The 19,935-nt window shown below is 35.4% G+C and overlaps 2 protein-coding genes across 4 annotated transcripts; both read right to left on the bottom strand.

Moving 5' to 3' along the window:
* Positions 1-696: 696 nt before the first annotated feature.
* On the bottom strand, positions 697-3,721 carry LOC110685326 (bifunctional protein FolD 4, chloroplastic-like). Of its 2 annotated transcripts, none has more exons than XM_021861825.1 (5): positions 3,410-3,721; positions 2,541-2,878; positions 1,724-1,960; positions 1,441-1,608; positions 697-1,251 (listed from the first exon to the last, which is right to left on the bottom strand). In XM_021861825.1, the coding sequence occupies exons 1-5, from the start codon at positions 3,582-3,584 to the stop codon at positions 1,081-1,083; spliced, it is 1,089 nt and encodes a 362-aa protein (XP_021717517.1). In that variant the 5' UTR covers positions 3,585-3,721; the 3' UTR covers positions 697-1,080. The 2 variants fall into 2 exon arrangements, with proteins under 2 accessions (XP_021717517.1, XP_021717518.1); XM_021861826.1 differs by having other exon boundaries at positions 2,541-2,866; positions 3,410-3,718.
* Positions 3,722-5,455: 1,734 nt separating this feature from the next.
* Positions 5,456-18,685, bottom strand: LOC110685323 (K(+) efflux antiporter 2, chloroplastic-like). 2 transcript variants are annotated; one of them, XM_021861820.1, is made up of 22 exons: positions 18,415-18,685; positions 16,499-18,202; positions 16,320-16,360; positions 15,425-15,596; positions 15,198-15,288; positions 14,865-15,001; positions 14,707-14,766; positions 14,487-14,606; positions 13,903-13,971; positions 13,419-13,484; positions 12,807-12,896; positions 11,886-11,990; positions 11,573-11,701; positions 10,786-10,995; positions 9,818-9,967; positions 7,962-8,015; positions 7,803-7,861; positions 6,815-6,881; positions 6,566-6,742; positions 6,431-6,487; positions 5,940-6,014; positions 5,456-5,851 (listed from the first exon to the last, which is right to left on the bottom strand). In XM_021861820.1, the coding sequence occupies exons 2-22, from the start codon at positions 18,125-18,127 to the stop codon at positions 5,729-5,731; spliced, it is 3,681 nt and encodes a 1,226-aa protein (XP_021717512.1). In that variant the 5' UTR covers positions 18,128-18,202; positions 18,415-18,685; the 3' UTR covers positions 5,456-5,728. The 2 variants fall into 2 exon arrangements, with proteins under 2 accessions (XP_021717512.1, XP_021717511.1); XM_021861819.1 differs by lacking the exon at positions 16,320-16,360 and having other exon boundaries at positions 16,458-18,202.
* Positions 18,686-19,935: the final 1,250 nt, after the last annotated feature.

Below are 19,935 nucleotides of genomic sequence, written 5' to 3'. Positions count from 1 at the left end.
GGAGTACTCCCTCTGTTTCGCATTAATTGCAACAGTAGGCTTGACTCATAGTTTAAGAAATTATAGACTAGGCTTATAAGCTTATAATATAAAGTATTGTTAGAAAGAGATAGAAATAATAAAAAAAATAGTGTGGGTGGGGTTGTTAAGAAAGAGAAATAGTAAAATATTTGTGAAAGTAGGGTTAGTGGGAGAGAGAAATTATAAAATAATAGTGGGTCATTTCTAAATATAGTAGTGTTGCAATTAATATAAAATAGCCGAAAATAAAAAGTGTTGCAACTAATACAAAACGGAGGGAGTAATTTTTATACAATGGGTTTGGATTTGAAAAAAAAAAAAAAAAAAAAAAAAGGTTTATGCTCTTTATACTTTTGCCTCCCCTTATGTTTTAAAACCTCGTGCCTTGTGGGGGTAGATAGTAGTGGGGAAGAATCGTGGGCACCCAAAATCAAAATCAGAACTACCGTAGTTAGGGATTGGCAGGATTGACATTGGAACAAGTGGTTTCGGCCTTTCGAGGGTTTACAACGATAATCAAATGAAGTTACCTTGATGGATAAAGGATTACCATGATGGAAAAATGGATTATTCTTGTAAACAAGTAGAGTTAATATTTTGATAGTTAAAATAAAAGAAGAGGGATTACTCAAATGAACAAAATGGATTACTCACACGCAACACGGTTTTCATTTGTAAATCCCTATGCTGTTATCAGATATATGACATTCTTTGAAACGGTTATCATGGAATCAAATTTTGTATTACAACAAACAGATTTAGCAGGAAGAAGAATTGCATATGCATCCAACCAACATGTATTGGGCAAATGTTGACAAGGGGAGATGGAGTTAAACCTACAGGAACCTCTACTTCTTGGCAATTGGGAGCAATAAGGTGCCCCAAATGATTATCGATTGTGTTGCTTATCTTGGATTGTTATTTGTTGCTGTAACAGTGACGATTCCTACGTCTTTGTGAAAGCCACACTTAAGGGGGCAAAAATAAAGTGTAGCAAAGCAATTGGGCTAACATGTAAATTGCTTTCTACCTTCCTAACTAAAACTATCAACACTATTATCAGTTGAAATTGTGCATCCTTTTTGCTGAGCTGAGAGTATTTGAAAGAAGCATAGCAATGGTCATTGGACCAACACCTCCAGGAACAGGGGTAACAGCAGAAGCAACCTTGACAACCTCGTCATAGCAAACATCTCCAACTAATCGATATCCTCGAGGACTTGCTGGATCCTGTTGTTGCATATGAAATCTTAGCAAAAAGATTTGACACTATCTCAAACTGACAAACTAAAATTTTAAAATGTGTTGTTGGTATAAGTTCTATTGATTTAAATTAGGATTATTAGTGACACTTCCTAATTTAAAATTACGATGTGCCCATAAGAAGGTAGTTGAGCACATAAGTTGCTCCGGGTTTACCTCAACTGGATTGATCCCAACATCGATGATAGCAGCACCAGGCTTGATCCAGCTACCCCTAACCATGTTTGCTTGTCCTACAGCAGAAATGATAATATCTGCTTCTTTTATAATATCCTCGGGATTGTTTGTTCTAGAATGAACTATAGTAACAGTAGCATCTTCCCTCTGCAAACAGTAAGTGTTCTAAAGGTCATATCGGATAGAAAGAAATGTTCGACAAAAAAAGAATTGATCGATTTCATGCAGATATGAAAAATATGAACTAACACTTATAATTTACCTGAAGCAAAAGAGCAGCTGGCATCCCAACTATATTACTGCGGCCAATCACAACTGCCTTTTTCCCTTTTATTTGAATTCCATATCTATGCAACAGCTCAATACATCCTTTGGGTGTACATGGGACAAACAAGGGTTCCCTACCACGCATTGCAAGACGGCCAATGTTCAAAGGGTGAAATCCATCAACATCCTTTTCAATTCCAACAGCATTCAAAATTTTCTCCTCATTCATATGCTGCAAAAAGCATATATATATTTTTTCTATCAGCATATACTGGTAAAAAAGTTAGTAAATTAGACAGCCACCTACATGGATGCCTTATCATTGTAGTACACAATACATAGTCAGCATCCTTTTAAAAACCAATTATTGAGTAATGGAGCAATAAGCCTTATTTCTTTAAGTGAAAACATCTTCCCACGTAAGTTTATGTTTAAGAACCAAATTATTGAGTAATGGAGCAATAAGCCTTATTTTCACTGTAGTGGATTTAGTGGCTGCAAGAACAAATTTCTACTGAAAATTTCTACATAATTAGGACAACACAAGTAGGTACAATAGTGAAGAACTGCATTTTACCAAGTAACAAATACCTTAAGCAGCATCCATCTTGTGATAAGGTATTATAGTTACACTACTACTTCACAACGAATTAACATGGAACATGATAATACTGACAAATTAAAGCAATCCTTTTTTAATTTATTCCCAACAAAGCAACAGCAGGAAAAGCTTTAGTATTATGATATAATATCAACATAAACAGAAGAAAATATGTGGGACAGGAAGAATCAATTCATTCCAAGAAGCATACCGAAGGCAGAGGTAACTGAACAAGTATTCCATGGACTGAAGGATCTTCATTGAACCTAGAGATAGAGTTGAGCACTTCCTGCTCTGTTGTATCTTCTGGCAAATGAACTTCAAAAGAATTAATCCCCACTGCATCACAAGCTTTCTTCTTATTACGAACATACGTTGCAGAGTCCTTTCTATCCCCAACAAGGATCACAGCCAACCCAGGAACAATACCGATAGCTTCTTTCATTCTTGCTATTTCGACACCTATCTCCTCCCTAATTTGCTTTGCCACCGCCTTACCATCAATAACTTTTGCAGAACTCTCGGTTGCAATTGTAGCTGTAATAGGAACTTACAATGAATCATTAAATGAAAATTTTAGAAGTATAAGTAAGTACAACATTTCAATTATCAACCAACATAATCACATAACACAACCAGAATTCTAAGTCAATGAAAATTGAAAAAATATAACTTGCAATACCTATATTTTTTTCCATTATTATTTTATTCTCAAGGAACAATGATATACAAACAGTTCAATTTAAACTATGAAATTCACCTACACATGAAATAAACACTAAGTAACATCTAAATTTTGGGAGTAACAATGATAAAGTAAGCAAATTTGATGCTAAACCCCATCAAATTCCACAACCCCAAATCAAATTCAATAGGAAAACAAACACCAAACATAGGAAATCATCTCTGCAGAAAAAACTTCAATTAGCCTTAAAGCTGTTCGATGAAATGCGCCAGTGAATGACCAAAGGAATTACATAAAAAGAACAAAAACCCAGAATTAAAATGACGCAAATAAGCAATAAAAAGAAAAGGGATGATCTCAATTACAGAAATTTCCTCGTGAAAAGAAAGATTTACCTGAAACAGAAGTTGAGGAAGCACGAGGTTGGAAGGAGAGAGAAGGTAAGAAAAGCCTTGAGGAAGTGAGAGGAAGAGACACCCGACGAGAAAAGGAAAGAGCGGGGCAGCTTCGGTGGCAGCGGAGTGGAAGAAGGCGAGCAGTTGAACACTCGGAGAAAATCATGGAAGCCATTTATGGTGTTTTGTTGGGTTACAAGAAAGGGTTCTGAGTAGCTTAAGAGTAGGAATTCTGTCGTAAGGTTTACTACTACTACCTGACTTTGGACTTCAGTCAGCGGAATTTGCAAAACCCCAGAAGCCGTAGGAAGAGAAAGATACGAATGTGTAGGGCTGTTAATCGGTCAAAGACCGAACCGACCTGGATCAAACCGAAGACCAAACCGATTAAATAGGGACCGAATTCAAACCGGACCGAAAAAACCAGCCCATAATCCAGTCCGGACCACTTTGGACTTTTTTTGAATTTTTTTAAAAAAAATTCTAAATTTTTAATAATTTTATGGAAAGCTCGAAAAATAATAAAAGAAAAACAATATTTTAATGTCTTTTTATATATGATTAGTACGAAAATGCTCATACAATTAAAGTTTTCTAAACTTAATAAGAATAATCTTAATAAATGTTTAAAGTTTTATACATAATTTTAAGCAAAAAATCAGTCCGACCTAAGATCAGTTTTTATAGGGTTTTGAACCGGACCGGACCAAAAAATTATATTTCTCAACTCGGAGACCAGACCGGTTAATTCGGTCCGGTCCATTAAATCTATTAACTATTACTAAAATAAAACGTTGCTGACGTTATCACTGTCCACATGTCACTCTCATAATAAATGTTTTCCCGCCTAAATGCAAGGATGATGCCATCTTTTTTTTTTTTTTTTTTTTGTGGAGCTACTATTCTTAACAATTTTGAAAAGTAGAAGCTTCTATGGTACAACTACAACCTATCAATTTATCCTAAAAAAATGAAACAATTTAAAATAACACTAATAAATGGACTCCTACATTAAAATATGTATAAGGTGACGTTGAACAGGTATTATATCATAATTTTGATGAAAATCTAAACTTTTAAAATTACAAATATTTTTGTACAAGGTGCATATTTCTTATTTATATTTATGTATAATATCCATTTTTGTAAAAAGATGCGAATTATTAAAATATATTTTATACAAGTCGTACATCGCACGGGTTCTAACCTAGTAATACTAATAATTAGACACGTTTAGACCTATCAATTCTTAAGCCGACCCGAATCCAAACCTGAGTTACCGAGAGAGAACCCAAACCAAACAACTAGAAATCGAGTCAATTTGACCCTATTATCATATTTTGTAATGATCCAAATGACTCAACCTGAAATTAGACCCAAACCTAATCTGTTAACCCAGATTGAAAAGTCTAGACACATTAGAATTTTACGTTTGCCTTTACTTTTATGTATTTTGTCAATTTGTGTGTATCAAGTTCAAATCACTGTCATGTTTCCTTAAACATTCAAGAGACTAGGGACCAAGCTTTGGAGTTGGTGGGGAACTCACCTTGTGACTCCACCAACTATATTCGCTCGGGAGTAGAGGGATTCCCTTACCTCTCCCTCTACTCTCAAAGTCTCAAGCATTGACCTACGAAATTGGATCAATTTAACCTATGAAAGGTGTCAGTTTAAAAAAAAATTCTTACTATAATTACTCAAGAAAAAATCTACTCCCTATAAATATTACTTGCGTTTTTGTGTCCATATCCTTAAATATTGAGCTTACATTTTCTCGTGTCTATATCAACATACCTTATGTTGAATGGGACCTTATTCTTTCCTGGATGTTAATCCGTAATTTTAGTTTCAATGCAATCTAATTGTCACTTGGTATAAAGTACAACCTTTTGAAAAGAGTTTGCCTATTGCATTTTCATAATTACAAACAAAAAAGGGAAAAATCAAGGCATTCTAGAGGAACATTTTCTCTTCATATCCTCTAAAGCTTTTATTAGAGATTGAGATAAATAAAGGCATATGTCAAATACGGTAAATTACAAATTTTAAAAGGAAAAATGGAAAATGAACATAAAGGTTGAAAGCTCCTTCGCCTTGAATTCAGAAGGCAAACCGGTCAAAATTTTGGATTCCCCAGAGGAAATGAGCATAGTAATCATTATCAAAGATAAAAGAAAAAAAAATTAAGAAATGAAAAAGAAGTATTTACCTTTGATATTTTTGCCCAAAAATTCTATACAAATTACACTAGTGAGAATGTAATGAAACTATACAGTTTTGTTGCCTTCTCTACTCTTGGTTGTATTAGCTGCAAATTTATATAGCCAGTGTCCCCTCAATGGCTTGGTTATCATCGGAAGAGTCAACCGGTTGGGATTTGGGTTTGCTCATGACTCGAGAATATCCGTAACCTAGCGAACTTCCACTAGCTTCACACAGCTGCAATAACACGGAACTCAGTATTTTTAAAACACTATTCATAAATGGGTAGCAACAGATCATGTCAAAGCTATGAAATACCGTATACCTCAGTCAGTTCAGAGAGGTGACGGGATCTAAACTCATTGATTGCAGATGCTATCTCTGATGTTGGCAGTTTAGCCTAAAAGAAGAAAAACACCAAATTTTAAATCAGTCATTAGTTAATAAATTATCACCACTGTCGGCTAGTTAACTGGATATTAAACCACTGACGGAGTTGGCCACAACGGTTGTCCACCTTTATTGGCCTATTAAGTTAAAATTTACCTCCGTTCTCGTTTATTAACAACGTTGTACTTTAAGGGAAATATATATTGAAAACTATATTCTAAAATGCAATGTTAGAAGCCAACAACACTGGGTGTACTAAAAAAAAAGTAACACAGTACCCTGCAGATAATTAATAAATATCAGCATATAAATAAAGGATTGTATGAGCTATTAAAATTTCTTATGGAGGTATAAAAAAAAATACACTACACAATCACAATTTTATCACTTGATCACATTCTTTCACAATATCAAGTTAAGACATACCTGTGCAAGAACAGCAGCTGCCAACTGTAGACTTGGTTCCAATGTCTCAGGGACAACCTGGAGCAAGAATATTGTAAGGCTTATTTGCATAATAAGAATGTCATGATAATCATGATACAAAATTAAACATCGTACCGCAGTTGCCCCAGCCTTTTCTAAATTTAGACCATGATCGACATCATGTGCACGAACAAACGTTTTAACATTTGGGAAATGCTTGCTCAAAGCCCAAACAGTTCTATAATTTGCACCAGGAGTGTCCAATGTTATTGCTGCGGCACAAGCTCTTTCAGCCCCAACCTTATGAAGTACCTAAACACAAAATATTAAAGTTTTTAAATGAGAATATTTAACAAGCTTGAATAGCTTGGAAATTTGTTGTACCTCACGACTTCCAGCATCTCCAAAATATACAGGAAGGTCAAGTGCACGGCCAATTGCTACCCTGTCACTGAAATCGTGAAACATAAGCATAAGAGACATAATAGAAGCATAAAGTAGTTATTATACATTATGACCTTCCATCAGTCAAATAAATCAACATTCAAGCATCTGAAGAGGCTCCCATCCTCAGTAAGGCATAAGAAAGCAGAAAAGTAGTCAACCATCCATATATATATATATATATTGCAGTAATGGTCTCTAAACTATATTATCAACCCGTTCATTGAAATGTGTACAAAATAAATGCTATGAAGTGTGACTTAACTCATATTTCAATGTGAGGTACACTCAACAACACAAATAAGTGAAATTTTGGAACAGTAATGACTATTGCAAATTTCTAAAGGCCCTTGATTCCTTATTACTTCGTATGTTTCTCATGTAAAGTTGTACTAAATATAACCTCTATTTTCATTTCTTGAATGTTTGCCTAGATTTTCATGCATAGTTTGTCATCTTTAAGACAAAAAGAATACTTGCTACAGCCCTAGCAGAGTAATTTCATGCTTATTTCGCCTCCACATACGCACGCGCACACACACACACATTTATTTGTCAGCAGCTAAAATATACAAGCTTGCTATCCTAGAGGATCGACTACATTTATCATATTATTGTGATTAGTGACTACTTGAGAAGCATATTATTTTTATGAGATTTTTAAGTACAGAATATGTCAAGTATGTGATATCTAGTTTTTCTGCATAAGACAAAAGATATATTCATAGACCCAAGAAGAACGAAGCGGCATCGTCTTCCCTAGGAAAAAAAGATCAAATAAAAATAAACCCAGTTCTTAAAGGTCTCAGCTAAGTGGGATGAGGGCAAGAGAAAGAGCTACACATGCAAATCTTTCCATGATCATACACATAGCTTTAAAGGAGATCCAGCAATATTTGGTGCATATCTAAAATGAGTATAAGTTTACCTTCTAACATCAAGAGCAACAAATGGTATCAAACGTTCTGACAGGAGCTGAGCTATGATCTGCGGGAAAGAAGCAAGATCATAGGGAGGGAGAAAAAAAAAAAAGGCAAAGCTCAAGATAGATTTCCGGAACTTAATAATTTATAACAATGATGTTCACCTGGCCTACACGTCCAAATCCACATATAATAATATGATCCTGCAAGTCATCCGTCTGGGATGAAATAAAATATGTCAGCAGAGAAATAAAAGAAACAGAAAAATCATTTGAAAGCCTGAAAGGTGAGAACTGAAAGAAGTATGGATCATAAACAGGAAAGGGAATTCGTGTCATTTTTGTTGTTGATTATTTAGAATAGAAAAAACTTTACTACTTCTACAAAAACAGCAGGATCTGAACAAAGCTAGACATACGAAGAATACTAAATCCCCTCCACATTGAAACCAGGGTGATAAAGACTAATCTATTTCCTCATTTTCAAGGCATTTATCTATATTGCTTTTCCACACATCTGTAACAGACCATATAGCGCATGTGTCTTTCCCACACTTCAGACTGAATTTTTGATGGCTTCATTTTAAGATACACCTTCAGCTAGACCTTAGTCCTTCCACTCTAGTCAAGAGGCATGCCATTTTAACTGAAGAATTTTTTTGAACTACATATCATTTATGTTGACACCAATTATCATTTAGAATCATTGCTGGATAAGCTAAGTGGATAGGTCTATCTTTACACTCAATTCCTCCCCCTTATGTTTTGTAAACTAGTGAGATTTTTCGGTAACCTGACATGACAGTTTGAGGAGCCTAATTGCTTCCCATCATTGAATCTAGTAGACCTTTCATGATCAATAAAACCCTTCTTTAGGAATATGCACACCCTACTTCTACAATCAGCAGATGGCCATCACATCAACACCTTCAGGAACCAAACCTATCAATTCAATCATTGAACCAACTTATCTTTGGACATTAAAATCTTTTGAATCTCCTGCAATATCTCACTTGTAATGTCAGACCTCAATTAAACCCACCTAAACCAGACGCTGTTTATCTTTATGAATATTAATCTTGAATGGTCATTTTCCTGGGGAGTTACTATAGTCGGGAATAGGCATGCAGTCAAAATCATCCTTGCTACAGGTCTGACATAAGCAAGAGTGCTTTGAGATATTTCAGTTGTTCTCATTCAAACTAAAGCACCATTCATCTAAGACTTTAAAATTTGACTGCAATTACAAGAAAACAACAACTATAATAAAAGTATAAAAACAGGAAAAGGGGAAGCATTAACTTTAAGAAAGGTAGTATCAGATTAAATGCTGTTTAATCAATTTTATTTTTATGTTTTAGTTTTTTGCTAAAATGATTCTTAGTGCAAAGAGATTTTCTTATAATAAACAGCTAGTGAGAATTAGCTAACACTGAGCTCAACCCACTGAAATAAAGCTTCAAACTTAATGTTTAGTTCCATGAATCAGCCGCAACATTCAATTTGAAACCACCGATGTTCATATCCTATCAGACCAAACCACCGTTGTGCAAGCGGACAGGAAACTTCCTTCATCAACCACCAACTAAAGTAAAAAAGTACACTTGAAGAAGATGAAAGTGAATGAAGAGCTATTATAAACATTTTTTCCACCTATCTGGCTATTAATGGCTGGAAATGTGTCATGTTGGCTTCACGTTACGAATCGTTTCAGAATTTTCTGGGTCATGCATTAAATAGTTGGAAATGATTCCCTCTTCAACCCATTTCAGAAACATTTTGCCTGCACTCCTCTGTGTTTTCCCAGCAGTTTTGTTTCCAAAGTGAAGAAACAGAACCTATCCTCCATTCCCATGCTTTTTAGAGTCTAAATTTCATGGACAATAAATCACAAGGCCATCCAATTTTACTTCAATTAGGCCATATAATTATCACAAACTTCAGCAACACAGTGAGCAAGAATTTAAGGTAATAAACTCTGAAACGATTATAGGAAAAATAAAGAGAAGGTTACGAGATACCTCACTCTCAACAGGTAATAAACTTCGCACATCATGCAACTCAAAGCGAGAGGCAATCAGCTGGCCACCAGCAGCCAGCCATGGTGTAAGAGCCATGGAAATCCCAACCACAAGGAACAACAATGATGACAGTTGGGGAGACATTATGCCCTGCAGGTAAAGCCAACAGCAATAAGCAAATATAGAGTTATTTCAGCTAATGAGCTAATACAATTAACCCTAATATTCTGGACAGACAGAGATAGAATTGTGCTTGTGATCATGTAGAAGAGTAATAAATTTAGATGCACACTAATAGAAGAGATGTGAAAACCTCTAGCGCTGATAATCTATGCTGTTACACACAAGCACATTTAATTGGACCTTCCCATTATCCACAAGTTATAACATGCAAGTCCATCATTTAGTTGGGTGCGTGTTGGCATGGATGGTGCTGTAAGAGGAGGCCCTGGGCTTGCAAGGGGGGAGGGGGGTGGTATTTCATATCTTGAAGAACGATGCTATGAGAATGTATGCAGCAATCTAAACAAATATCCAGATGGGGAGATTGTTCTGATGCATTGTTACTGGGAATTAAGTAGAGTGGTGAATTGCTAGCATATACAAGTTCCACAAGCTCCTCTGATGCATCTGATCAAAAGTATCTAGGATAATATTGAAGGACTGGTGTTACCATGTGTAGTTATTAGCTAGTTTATGTAATTCAATTTTTCCAGGCTTTTTTTCTTCATTTGCATAATTATCAAAGAATGCTCAACATGCAACTATGCAAGTTTATCACTTTATCAAAATCCAAGCCAATGAAAGCAAACTTGTAACATACAAACAATGCCTCAAATCAAAGATTAGAGCTGCTGTATTCTAGGTGCACCAATTAAGACAAAGAAGAGACATATAAAATAATACTCAATGCAAGAAGGATTCCAATATAAATAGAAAATGAGAATTAACAAAACACAAGGTCAAACCTGGTTTACAGCTTCACCAAATGCAACAAAGGCAAATTCTCCTCCAGGAGCAAGAAGAAGACCTGTTCTGATTGCCGATACTGTTGAAACACCAAAGACTCTACCAACTAAAGTAACCAGCATAGTCTTGCCCACGATTAGAAGTCCTAATGCTCCCATGATAACCGAGAAGTTTGAGAGGAGAAGTTTTGGATCAATAGACATCCCTACCTGAAAAACAAAAACAGGTGTTGACTTGCATTTTCATCATACGTGACATTTTAGATTCTAAGCTGTTTAATTTTTAATCTATGCTGTAAAAAATTAACAAATTGTGATGATAAGTTAATTAAATAAAACAAATAACAGTTTACACAATAATTAACAAAAATTCAAAAGTGACAGTCAGATAAATGGGAATCAGAACCCAATGACTCTGAGAAAACAGTAAAGAAGAAAGTCCAGAGCCTTTATATCAAACATGCTTCAGGTTAGCAACTAGCTGGTTATGCATGGACTAGCTAAGCCCAGGTGTAGCTCAGATTTAAGTTTAAATAATTCAGAAAATAAGGTAAAAGCAATTTGCCTCAAAGAAAAAGGAAAGATTTCAGCAATGAATCTATCACAAGCTTCCAAAAAAAATAAAGACCAAAATCCCAATGGAAGGCCACACATACCGTATGTGCATGATGGAAAGATTGGCAGCAGAGCAAAATGAAGAGCTTTAGTGAAAATCTAAGAAGACACATGTTCCTCAAATATTCACAAAGTTGAATTTTCCAGGGGAAGCAAGATCTGAAGTACGTACCGTCATGAAGAAAAGACCCAAAAGAAGGCCACGATATGGTGCAATATCTGACTCCACTTGCAATGAAAACTCAGTTTCTGCAAGAAGTAAACCAGCCAAAAATGCCCCTAATGCCATAGATAGACCAGCCTGAAAGAATAAAAACAAGATCTAAATGAACTGATGACAGAAACACTGCACAGGATAACTCTTTTTCAGACAATCACCCTTCCCACTTGGTTGTGACAACTAGCCCCTCACAGTAAATTAAGAAAAAATAAAATTAAATAATTAAAAAGCATAACTTATGATTCATAAAAGTTTTCCCACTCACCCTAGCAGTAAGGAGACTTGTCCCTAGTATAACAAGAAGTGTACAGGCAGAAAATATCTCCGCATTCTGGTTTTCAGCAATTTGCCTGTAAATTGGTCGAAGAAGCTGCAGAAGATCCAAGTAAGAATATGTTCTTGCAAAGTAATTTTTCAACAAATAACATCAAGCAAAGATTTATAATTTGAAAACTAGACTTACAAAGAGAGAATTTTCTGAAGTAACAAAACTGCTCCCTCATGCATATATAACAGCGATATAAATGTATGACAAATTTTCTTAGTTTTTTGTGTTCGGACTTGCAAGAAGAGTGTATGCCAAATTACACAGATTAAAAAAAAAAGAGGGAAATTTTTTTTGTATTATAATTACTAACATACCCCTCCTTCCCAGAATAGTTTTCTCACTTATCATGGCACATAATTTGGCGAGATAAGTTGGTGATTGGTCATCAAATGTGATGAGATAGTAGAGTAATTTATAAGAGAATAAGAGCAGATGTGGGACCCTAACTTTTGGTAGTGGGTAAAATAATAATTGATGATAAAAATATAGTGACCATTACCATTTTTAGAAATGGTCAAACTAATCTAGGATAGATAAAAAGGAAAGTGAGCAAACTATTTTGGGACAGATAAGCAAAGCGAACAAACTACTCTAGGTTGGAGGGAGTAAGTTGCAATGTCATTAGTTTTGTCTCACACAATAATTTCTCTTTAGTTTACTTGAGCGAGAGGGGACAACCAAGGTGACTTATTAACAATATTAGCTAGCAATACATCACAATTTATTCTGAGTAATATAAGTTCAATGTATTTAGACAAGATACTAGTCGCATAAATTTGTAAACAATCACTAACAACTATCTTCACGCTGGAACTGAAATTCGCAATAAAAAGGGGGAAAACATATTCAACCACTTACCAAGCGTCCACCAGCAATTATAGCGGCAATTGCAACAACTGCCTTAACAGCAGCCAATCCTAGGGCTTCTGCAATAGCTTGGAAACCAATCTGAATGAACAGCAGATAGTAAAATAAATTATTGGTCATTTTTTTTATGTAGTTGTTTAGATTGTTATAGGCATTCTTCCTTTTACTCTAACATCTACAACTATGTTCTGCCCATGAATTATGGGATGACATCTACCTCTTCATTAGATATACTCTTTCCATTCCAATAAAAGTCATTGAGCATGTACAGGTAATTTGATGAGTTGTAAGTTATATAATCAATATTGAAAACCACAAGCCATATTCCATAGGTACATCCATGTTAGAAGCATTAATTAAAACTTAAAACTTCAATTACATACAACAAAGATTTTCAAGGCATAATTTTCAAATCAATAACCATTTATTCTCTGTAACAAAGATTCACAGTAAAAAAAATAATAAGTTGCACGTATCACAAACAACTACATTGCAGGACTTCTGCAACCATGCAACGTACATTAAGATTAAAAAAAATACGCATAAAGACATACAACAAAGAGCAAAATAATGAAAAAATGCAAAAAAATTTGAAGTAGTTACCCCGCCTTTAGAAGAATTTGGTGAAATGAGTGGTATGAGTATCAGCAAAACCACCACAGCAAAATCCTGGAAAAATTGCAAAGAAAAGCAAAAGCAAAATACCAGAAATTATTTCAGGAGAAAAAAAAAAGTGAAACAATAATATATTGAGTAAGATCTATACTAGGAGCTTGATTGGATTTCAAGGAGCAATGACGTATTTTACAAGCATCAATCAAATGTGAATCATGCAACTGTGAAGCTGCAGCTAAAAAATATGCATGGCCATAGTCAGCCAGTTTGACACATAATCCAAATTTTAGCAGCACTGGCACATCAATCTACCCCTTGGCTCTATTTGTTAGCCAGACATGTCTTGGGAAAATGGCAAGGATTCAACTTGCGATCAAACATCAACCAAAAGCTCTTTACACATGACGATGGAAGGAAGATTCTCCTCATAAATTAACTATCTCCAGAATTTATCCCAGACCAAAAGGTTTACCTGGAATAGTAAGACAGAAAATGTAGAACGCCCATGCCGTGAAGTGCTCTCACCTCGCTCTTGCAAAACCTGAATCAAAAGCACTCCATCAAAAATCATCTAGATTAAGTTTATGCAGCACAAAATATAATTTTCTCAGTGGAAGTAGGTAGGTAACTAGAAATTTCGTTTTCCCTAGAGTACATTCTCAAGTTCATCTGATCCCCAATATTTTTTATTAAGCAAGCTTTGTTTGAATCTAAATATCATAAGATCAAATTACCCACAACTTCCTTTGTATATTGCTCTAAGCCTTAGTTAAACATCCAAAGACATGGTAGACAGCACATTTCAATCCCAAGGGGCAAGCACATGTACACAGACACTTTGATTTCTTATGCTAAATTGCTAGAATCCTAGAATGGAAGCAAATATCCCAGTGAACAATCTGTAAGATGGGAATTATGGTTGTGTTTTGCCTAAAGATGACCTAGTGCAAAGCGAACAATTAGACGTTATGATGGAGTTTAGAATCACACTCCTAGTCCCCTATAGTCCTATTAGGGCATTAGAGGGAGCACAAAACCAACAATTATGAATGTTACCTGCAGGACAACAGCAGTTGATGACAAGGCCAAGCCATTCCCAATAACTATTGCCGCAGGACCTGCCTGTTTTGAAATAAAATGGGCCACCATGCCAACTACTGCAGCTGTTAACAGCACCTGCATAACAACCCAAAGTTAGTAATACAATACTAAAAGCATGAGTAACCCTGAGAGGGCCAAGATATATGTGAATGGCGAGAACTTAATGTTGTAGTACCTGGGCAGAACCTAAACCAAATACGTACTTCTTCATGGAGCTCAGTCTTTCAACAGAAAGCTGTCGATGGGGAAAACATCAAAACATATTTAAGTTCTGTAACTTGGTAATTGCATTAGTTCAGATAATGTTACAAGAGCCTTGATAGATTTTTGTACCTCAAGGCCAATGTTAAATAGTAAAAACACAACTCCAAATTCTGCAATCGCCTTAGTTCCATGCACATGACGAATTATTGAGAGGCCGTATGGACCAATCAAGATTCCAGCAGCCAAATAACCCAGGACAGGACTACCTGAAGATAAGAAAACGCAAAGAATAAGATTGCCAAAGAGTATTAGAGATTGCAATACTAGAACTTCTAGACACATATCAGAAGAGTGGGAGTGAATCAGTGACATTCGAACTTTTCTGGAATATAAATTTTGCATACATTCTGAAAATACATATAATTGATACAACCCATCATTTAAGGTAGAGAGAAGTATTACCCCCAGGAATTTTCTGGAAAATAGGTACAAATATCACACTGGCCAGCAATAACCATAGCATATCAAACAAGGATGCTTCCTCTTCATTAATCTGTAGAAAGAGAGGACATACAACAGACAAACACCAGATTAAAGACTATAACAAGACACTTAAGAAATCAAATATATGAACTTATAATATATTTTATATATTAATGAAAAATGGGTAAGTGGAGGAAGCCACATGCCTCTTGCTGGGGAAGCTTATCAATTAGACTCTTCACTGTCTTAGAAATTTTCTGCATTTGCTGAATCAGAGGTTTTCCATTTGAAGAAACTTCTTCAATAGTGGAGGTTAATACATGTTGTGGCTGAAACAGCTGAGCACCTCTCTCACCTCGGTTAATATAATAACCAACCCTGTTAGTAAGTTAAACTAGTATCAGATAAGTTAATATACGCATAATTTATGACAAAAAAAGTGAAATATCAATTTCATTCAGCCATCAATGTTTCAGAACCTAGGAAGGATTTAAGTACTGCATATTAGTCTTATCTAGAAAGGAACTTGACTAGGTCACACAGAATTGTTTGCTAAATTTTAATTGGTATACAGATTGGACTTCAAACATAGGAGAATTACGAACAAAAACTGGTAACAGAAACTATGGGAACTCTTCTTTCATCAGACATTGGGTAGACAACGAGATAGTTCAGAGAAGTGATTCCAAGTATTAGATTATTAGTTCCTTGTGGAGCAGTTTAACTTATAAGCCATGTGGTGAACAATTTGAAGGTGTAGAGGACTACATGTTACAATCCATTAGGCATCTAAAAAAAAATGAAATTTCTGTTTAAATAGAAACGAAGATGAAGTTTCAACCAAGGAATTCAACTACTCGGCACAAAGGTGCCCAAACAAATTGATACTGAATACATTAGAGGCTAAGCCAAGGTTTCGGCATGATTTAAAGAGGCTTCATATTTTTCACAGATTAACATGTAGTACTTCATAAGAAATATGAGGGATAAGAAAAATGATATTTATAGAGTAGTATTTTACAAAATTTATGCATCACATACAACAACAGTAGAAGAAAAATAGAACTGGAAAAGAAAAAACTAAAAACTGATTCAACATACCCTGCTCCAATGAGCAATATTCCAACGATCAATTTTGGCATCTGCTTCTTTGCAGAATAAAATTTATGCATCACATACAACAACAGTAGAAGAAAAATAGAACTGGAAAAGAAAAAACTAAAAACTGATTCAACATACCCTGCTCCAATGAGCAATATTCCAACGATCAATTTTGGCATCTGCTTCTTTGCAGAATCCATAACACCACGAAAAACAGAGGCCGGTGTGAACTCTTCACCATCTTCATCAAATGAAAAGAATGATGCAGAAAAGAATCGAGATGATTTCTTCACTGATGCCTTTGAGCTACTTGGTGGAGAACTGTCACGTGCCACTTCTTTTTGTATCTCTAATTTCTTAGCTTGTGCCGCGCTCTTCACTTTTTCTACCTCTGCATCAACATCTCTATGGACTTCTACATATGGTTTTCTATTTTCTTTGTCGCTTGAATCATCAGATAAAGCAACGTCAATCAAACTCTGGCTTGTTTTGTCAGAGGGCTTATCCAGTAATGGTTTGCTGGCCAAAGAAGCACCTTCTATAACCGAATTGTTTTCACTTTCAAATCCATCAGTACCCAGAGTTCCTTCGGACATCTCTCCCTGAATAGCAATATCTTCATTTGAGGATGACCTACTTGAAAGATCAATAGAATCTTTGACATCAGTTTGAGAACTAGAGAGCAGCTTTTCAGCTCGCTGCAAGGCCATCTCAGCATCATTTACGCGCTGAGCAGCCTCAAGCTCAAAAGCAACAGCCTGCTCGGCTAAAAGCATTATATTAGCGACATCCTCTTCAGCTTTCAGTGCATTCATCTGAGCCTGATCAGCAACTTCATTCAATCTTTCCACCTCTTTCTGCAGCTCCTCTTTTTTTAGCTGCAGCCTTGTTAGCTCTGCTTCACAATTTTCTAAAGCAATCCTGAATTCCTTGATCTCCTCCTGAGCAGCTAGTAGGGCATCCTCCTCTTGCCTTAGCTGGTTTAAGACAACCTCATCACTTTCATTTTCGGAATCACTATTCGATTTGACAATCTCTACAGTTTCCAAGGCCACCTGAAGCCTTGCCTCAGCCAAAGAAAGAGACATTGTGGCTTTCTGAAGAGCTTCCTTAGCAACCACTTCTTGATCTATTAGCACTTCTATCATTTTCAGCGTACTATCAACATTATTCCTAGCATTCACCGCTTGATCTTTTAACGCAAAGGCAGCTTCTGATATATTCTGCGCCTTCTTTTCGAACATAGTACTGTTCAGCCGTGCAATTTCCAATTCCCTGCATGCCTTCAGCAGCGATTCTCTTAACTCCTCCAAAGTTGTACCCTGAGCTACCTCATCTTCTTTCTCATCCTTCTCTCCTCCAGAACTATCCAACTCTAAGTCAAGACTATCCTCTTCTATCGACCCTTCTCCTTCATAATCTTTTCCTAGCTCAGCACTCCGACCATTTCCATCAATGTAAACTACAGCATCATTACCCTGACATCGAGCTACCCCTCTCAATCTCCCCGACTCAAAACCCTTCTCGCCCCCACCTACAACGGCTTTCTTCAAAGGCAAACCCCACAATTGACCATCAAAATCCCTTCCAAATGGCAACTTTACGATAGAATTGCCATTAATACTACCAATTCCCTTCACATTCTTCCTCAAACAGATTCTAGAAACTAATTTCGAATTACTTCCATACTTATACCCAAACCCACTGACTCTAAACCCCAATTTCGAATGGATAAAATCAGAACAATATCTTCTGCACTCAATTCCATGAATCAAATTGGACTGCTTAAAACTATAACCAACATCCATTTCATACCAATCAATACCAAAACACCGTCAACTAAACAAACTGCTTTGACCTATCGTTGACCGAAGCACAAACACCTGACGAAACAACAAAATTTCCGATTTCACTAACAAAATTGACGATTCAAATATCAAATTATCAAAATGAATGCGCAAAGAAAACCCTAGAAATTCACAAATATGAGTAATATAAATTATTTTAAAAAATTAAAATTAATTAAGCTAGAAAACACACAATATTGGCATGAAGAGAGAGGAGAGAGAAAGTAGGAGAAGAGAAGAGTGCTTACGGAAACATAGAACAGTGACAGTGAGTTGGTGGAGGTGCAGAGCTTTGAAGAGCTTCAATGGCGGATTTTTTTGAAATAAGGAAATTAAAAAAAAAAAAAAGAATAATAATAGGACAAATGGATGGAAAAGATTTTAAAAAAAATTAAAAAAAATTATTAATTTGATTTTATTATTCAGAAAAATGGGTGTGCATATTTTAATTTGGCCTTTTGAGCTCTCAGAAAGTGAGAAGGAGATATTTTTATGTTAATTGCAAAAAAGGTTGATAGGGTGACGTGTTTAATTAGCCTTTTTATGTTTTTTTTCTTACGTTATTTTTCATTATTGGTTTGAAAGGTTTTGTTTTCACTAATTCGTCGTTGTATGGAGTGTAACCAAATTGAGTAAGATCCTATTCTCGTGAATATTCCACGAGTTGCCATTTACGCATAACTACTTCTCTAAACTCGGCATTATTGCCATTATACTCCCTATTAACACTACGTAGGTGTCAATGATGGGGCGGGTTAGAGGTGGAGGATGGTACCTCCACACCCACCTAAAAATTTCTAGCCATTCCCGCCCATCATTTATGGCGGATACAATACCTACATCTATTCCAGAGCCAATGAGTACAAGCTTAAGTGATCTCCGCTCTACCACATTCGCCCTATACTCGTTGGCTCGCCCTACACTCGCTAATGTCTCCAATTTTTTTAACTAAAAAAATTAATGTAGTATCACATAATAATTGTCAAATTAGTTTGCCATGCCACCTAAGATTGCAAAGTTGTTCTTCCTTTTTTTTATTAAGGGAGCAAAGTTATTCTTCCTTCTAGCTAATTAATACCACAATGGTTAAGCTAATTGTCATTTAGTTCTTTTAAAAAAAATGTCATTTAGTTTTTTCAACTTTATTTTTTAAATATTAATATTTTATTAGAGACAATTAATTTCCCTTGTAAAAAAAAAAAAAAAAAAAAAGAGAGACAATTAATTTCTAAGCTAACTAGCTTGCAAATATAAAAAATCTTAAGCTATTAGCTGTCATTGTTGCACATCTTGTTGATTAACTTTGTCAAGCAAATTAGCTTTGTAGAGCTAATTAGCTTGGTAAAATATTTATTAGATAAAAATTATTATTAAATTAAAAATAAATTAATTTACAACTAGCTTAACCATTGGAGTAACAAATAGCTAGAATTATTATAGCTTAAGAAGATGATGTGGCATGACAAACTATTAAAAGAATTAGTCAACCATTGTAGATGCTCTTAGCCAAGCTAATTTTCTTGGGTAAGTTAATTATCGAATTATCCTCCAATGGTTTGACTATCAGCTTGAAATTTATTTCAATTGCAAGCTACTCCTCAAAAGCAACCATTGGAGTTGCTCTTAAGTACCTAGCAACAATAAATGGCATGTGTCATTGCCACACATTCATACAATATAACCAAAACACCCTTGATTATAAGTTATTTTTGCGGGGCGGGTGGTTGTATGGTGGATCTAGTCTAAAATTCATACTCAACCTATCACAC

Source organism: Chenopodium quinoa, unplaced genomic scaffold, assembly GCF_001683475.1.
Source record: "Chenopodium quinoa cultivar QQ74 unplaced genomic scaffold, ASM168347v1, whole genome shotgun sequence".
Taxonomy (NCBI): Eukaryota; Viridiplantae; Streptophyta; class Magnoliopsida; order Caryophyllales; family Amaranthaceae; genus Chenopodium; species Chenopodium quinoa.
Note: the sequence above shows the minus strand (reverse complement) of the source record. Positions and strands in the feature narration are given on the sequence as shown.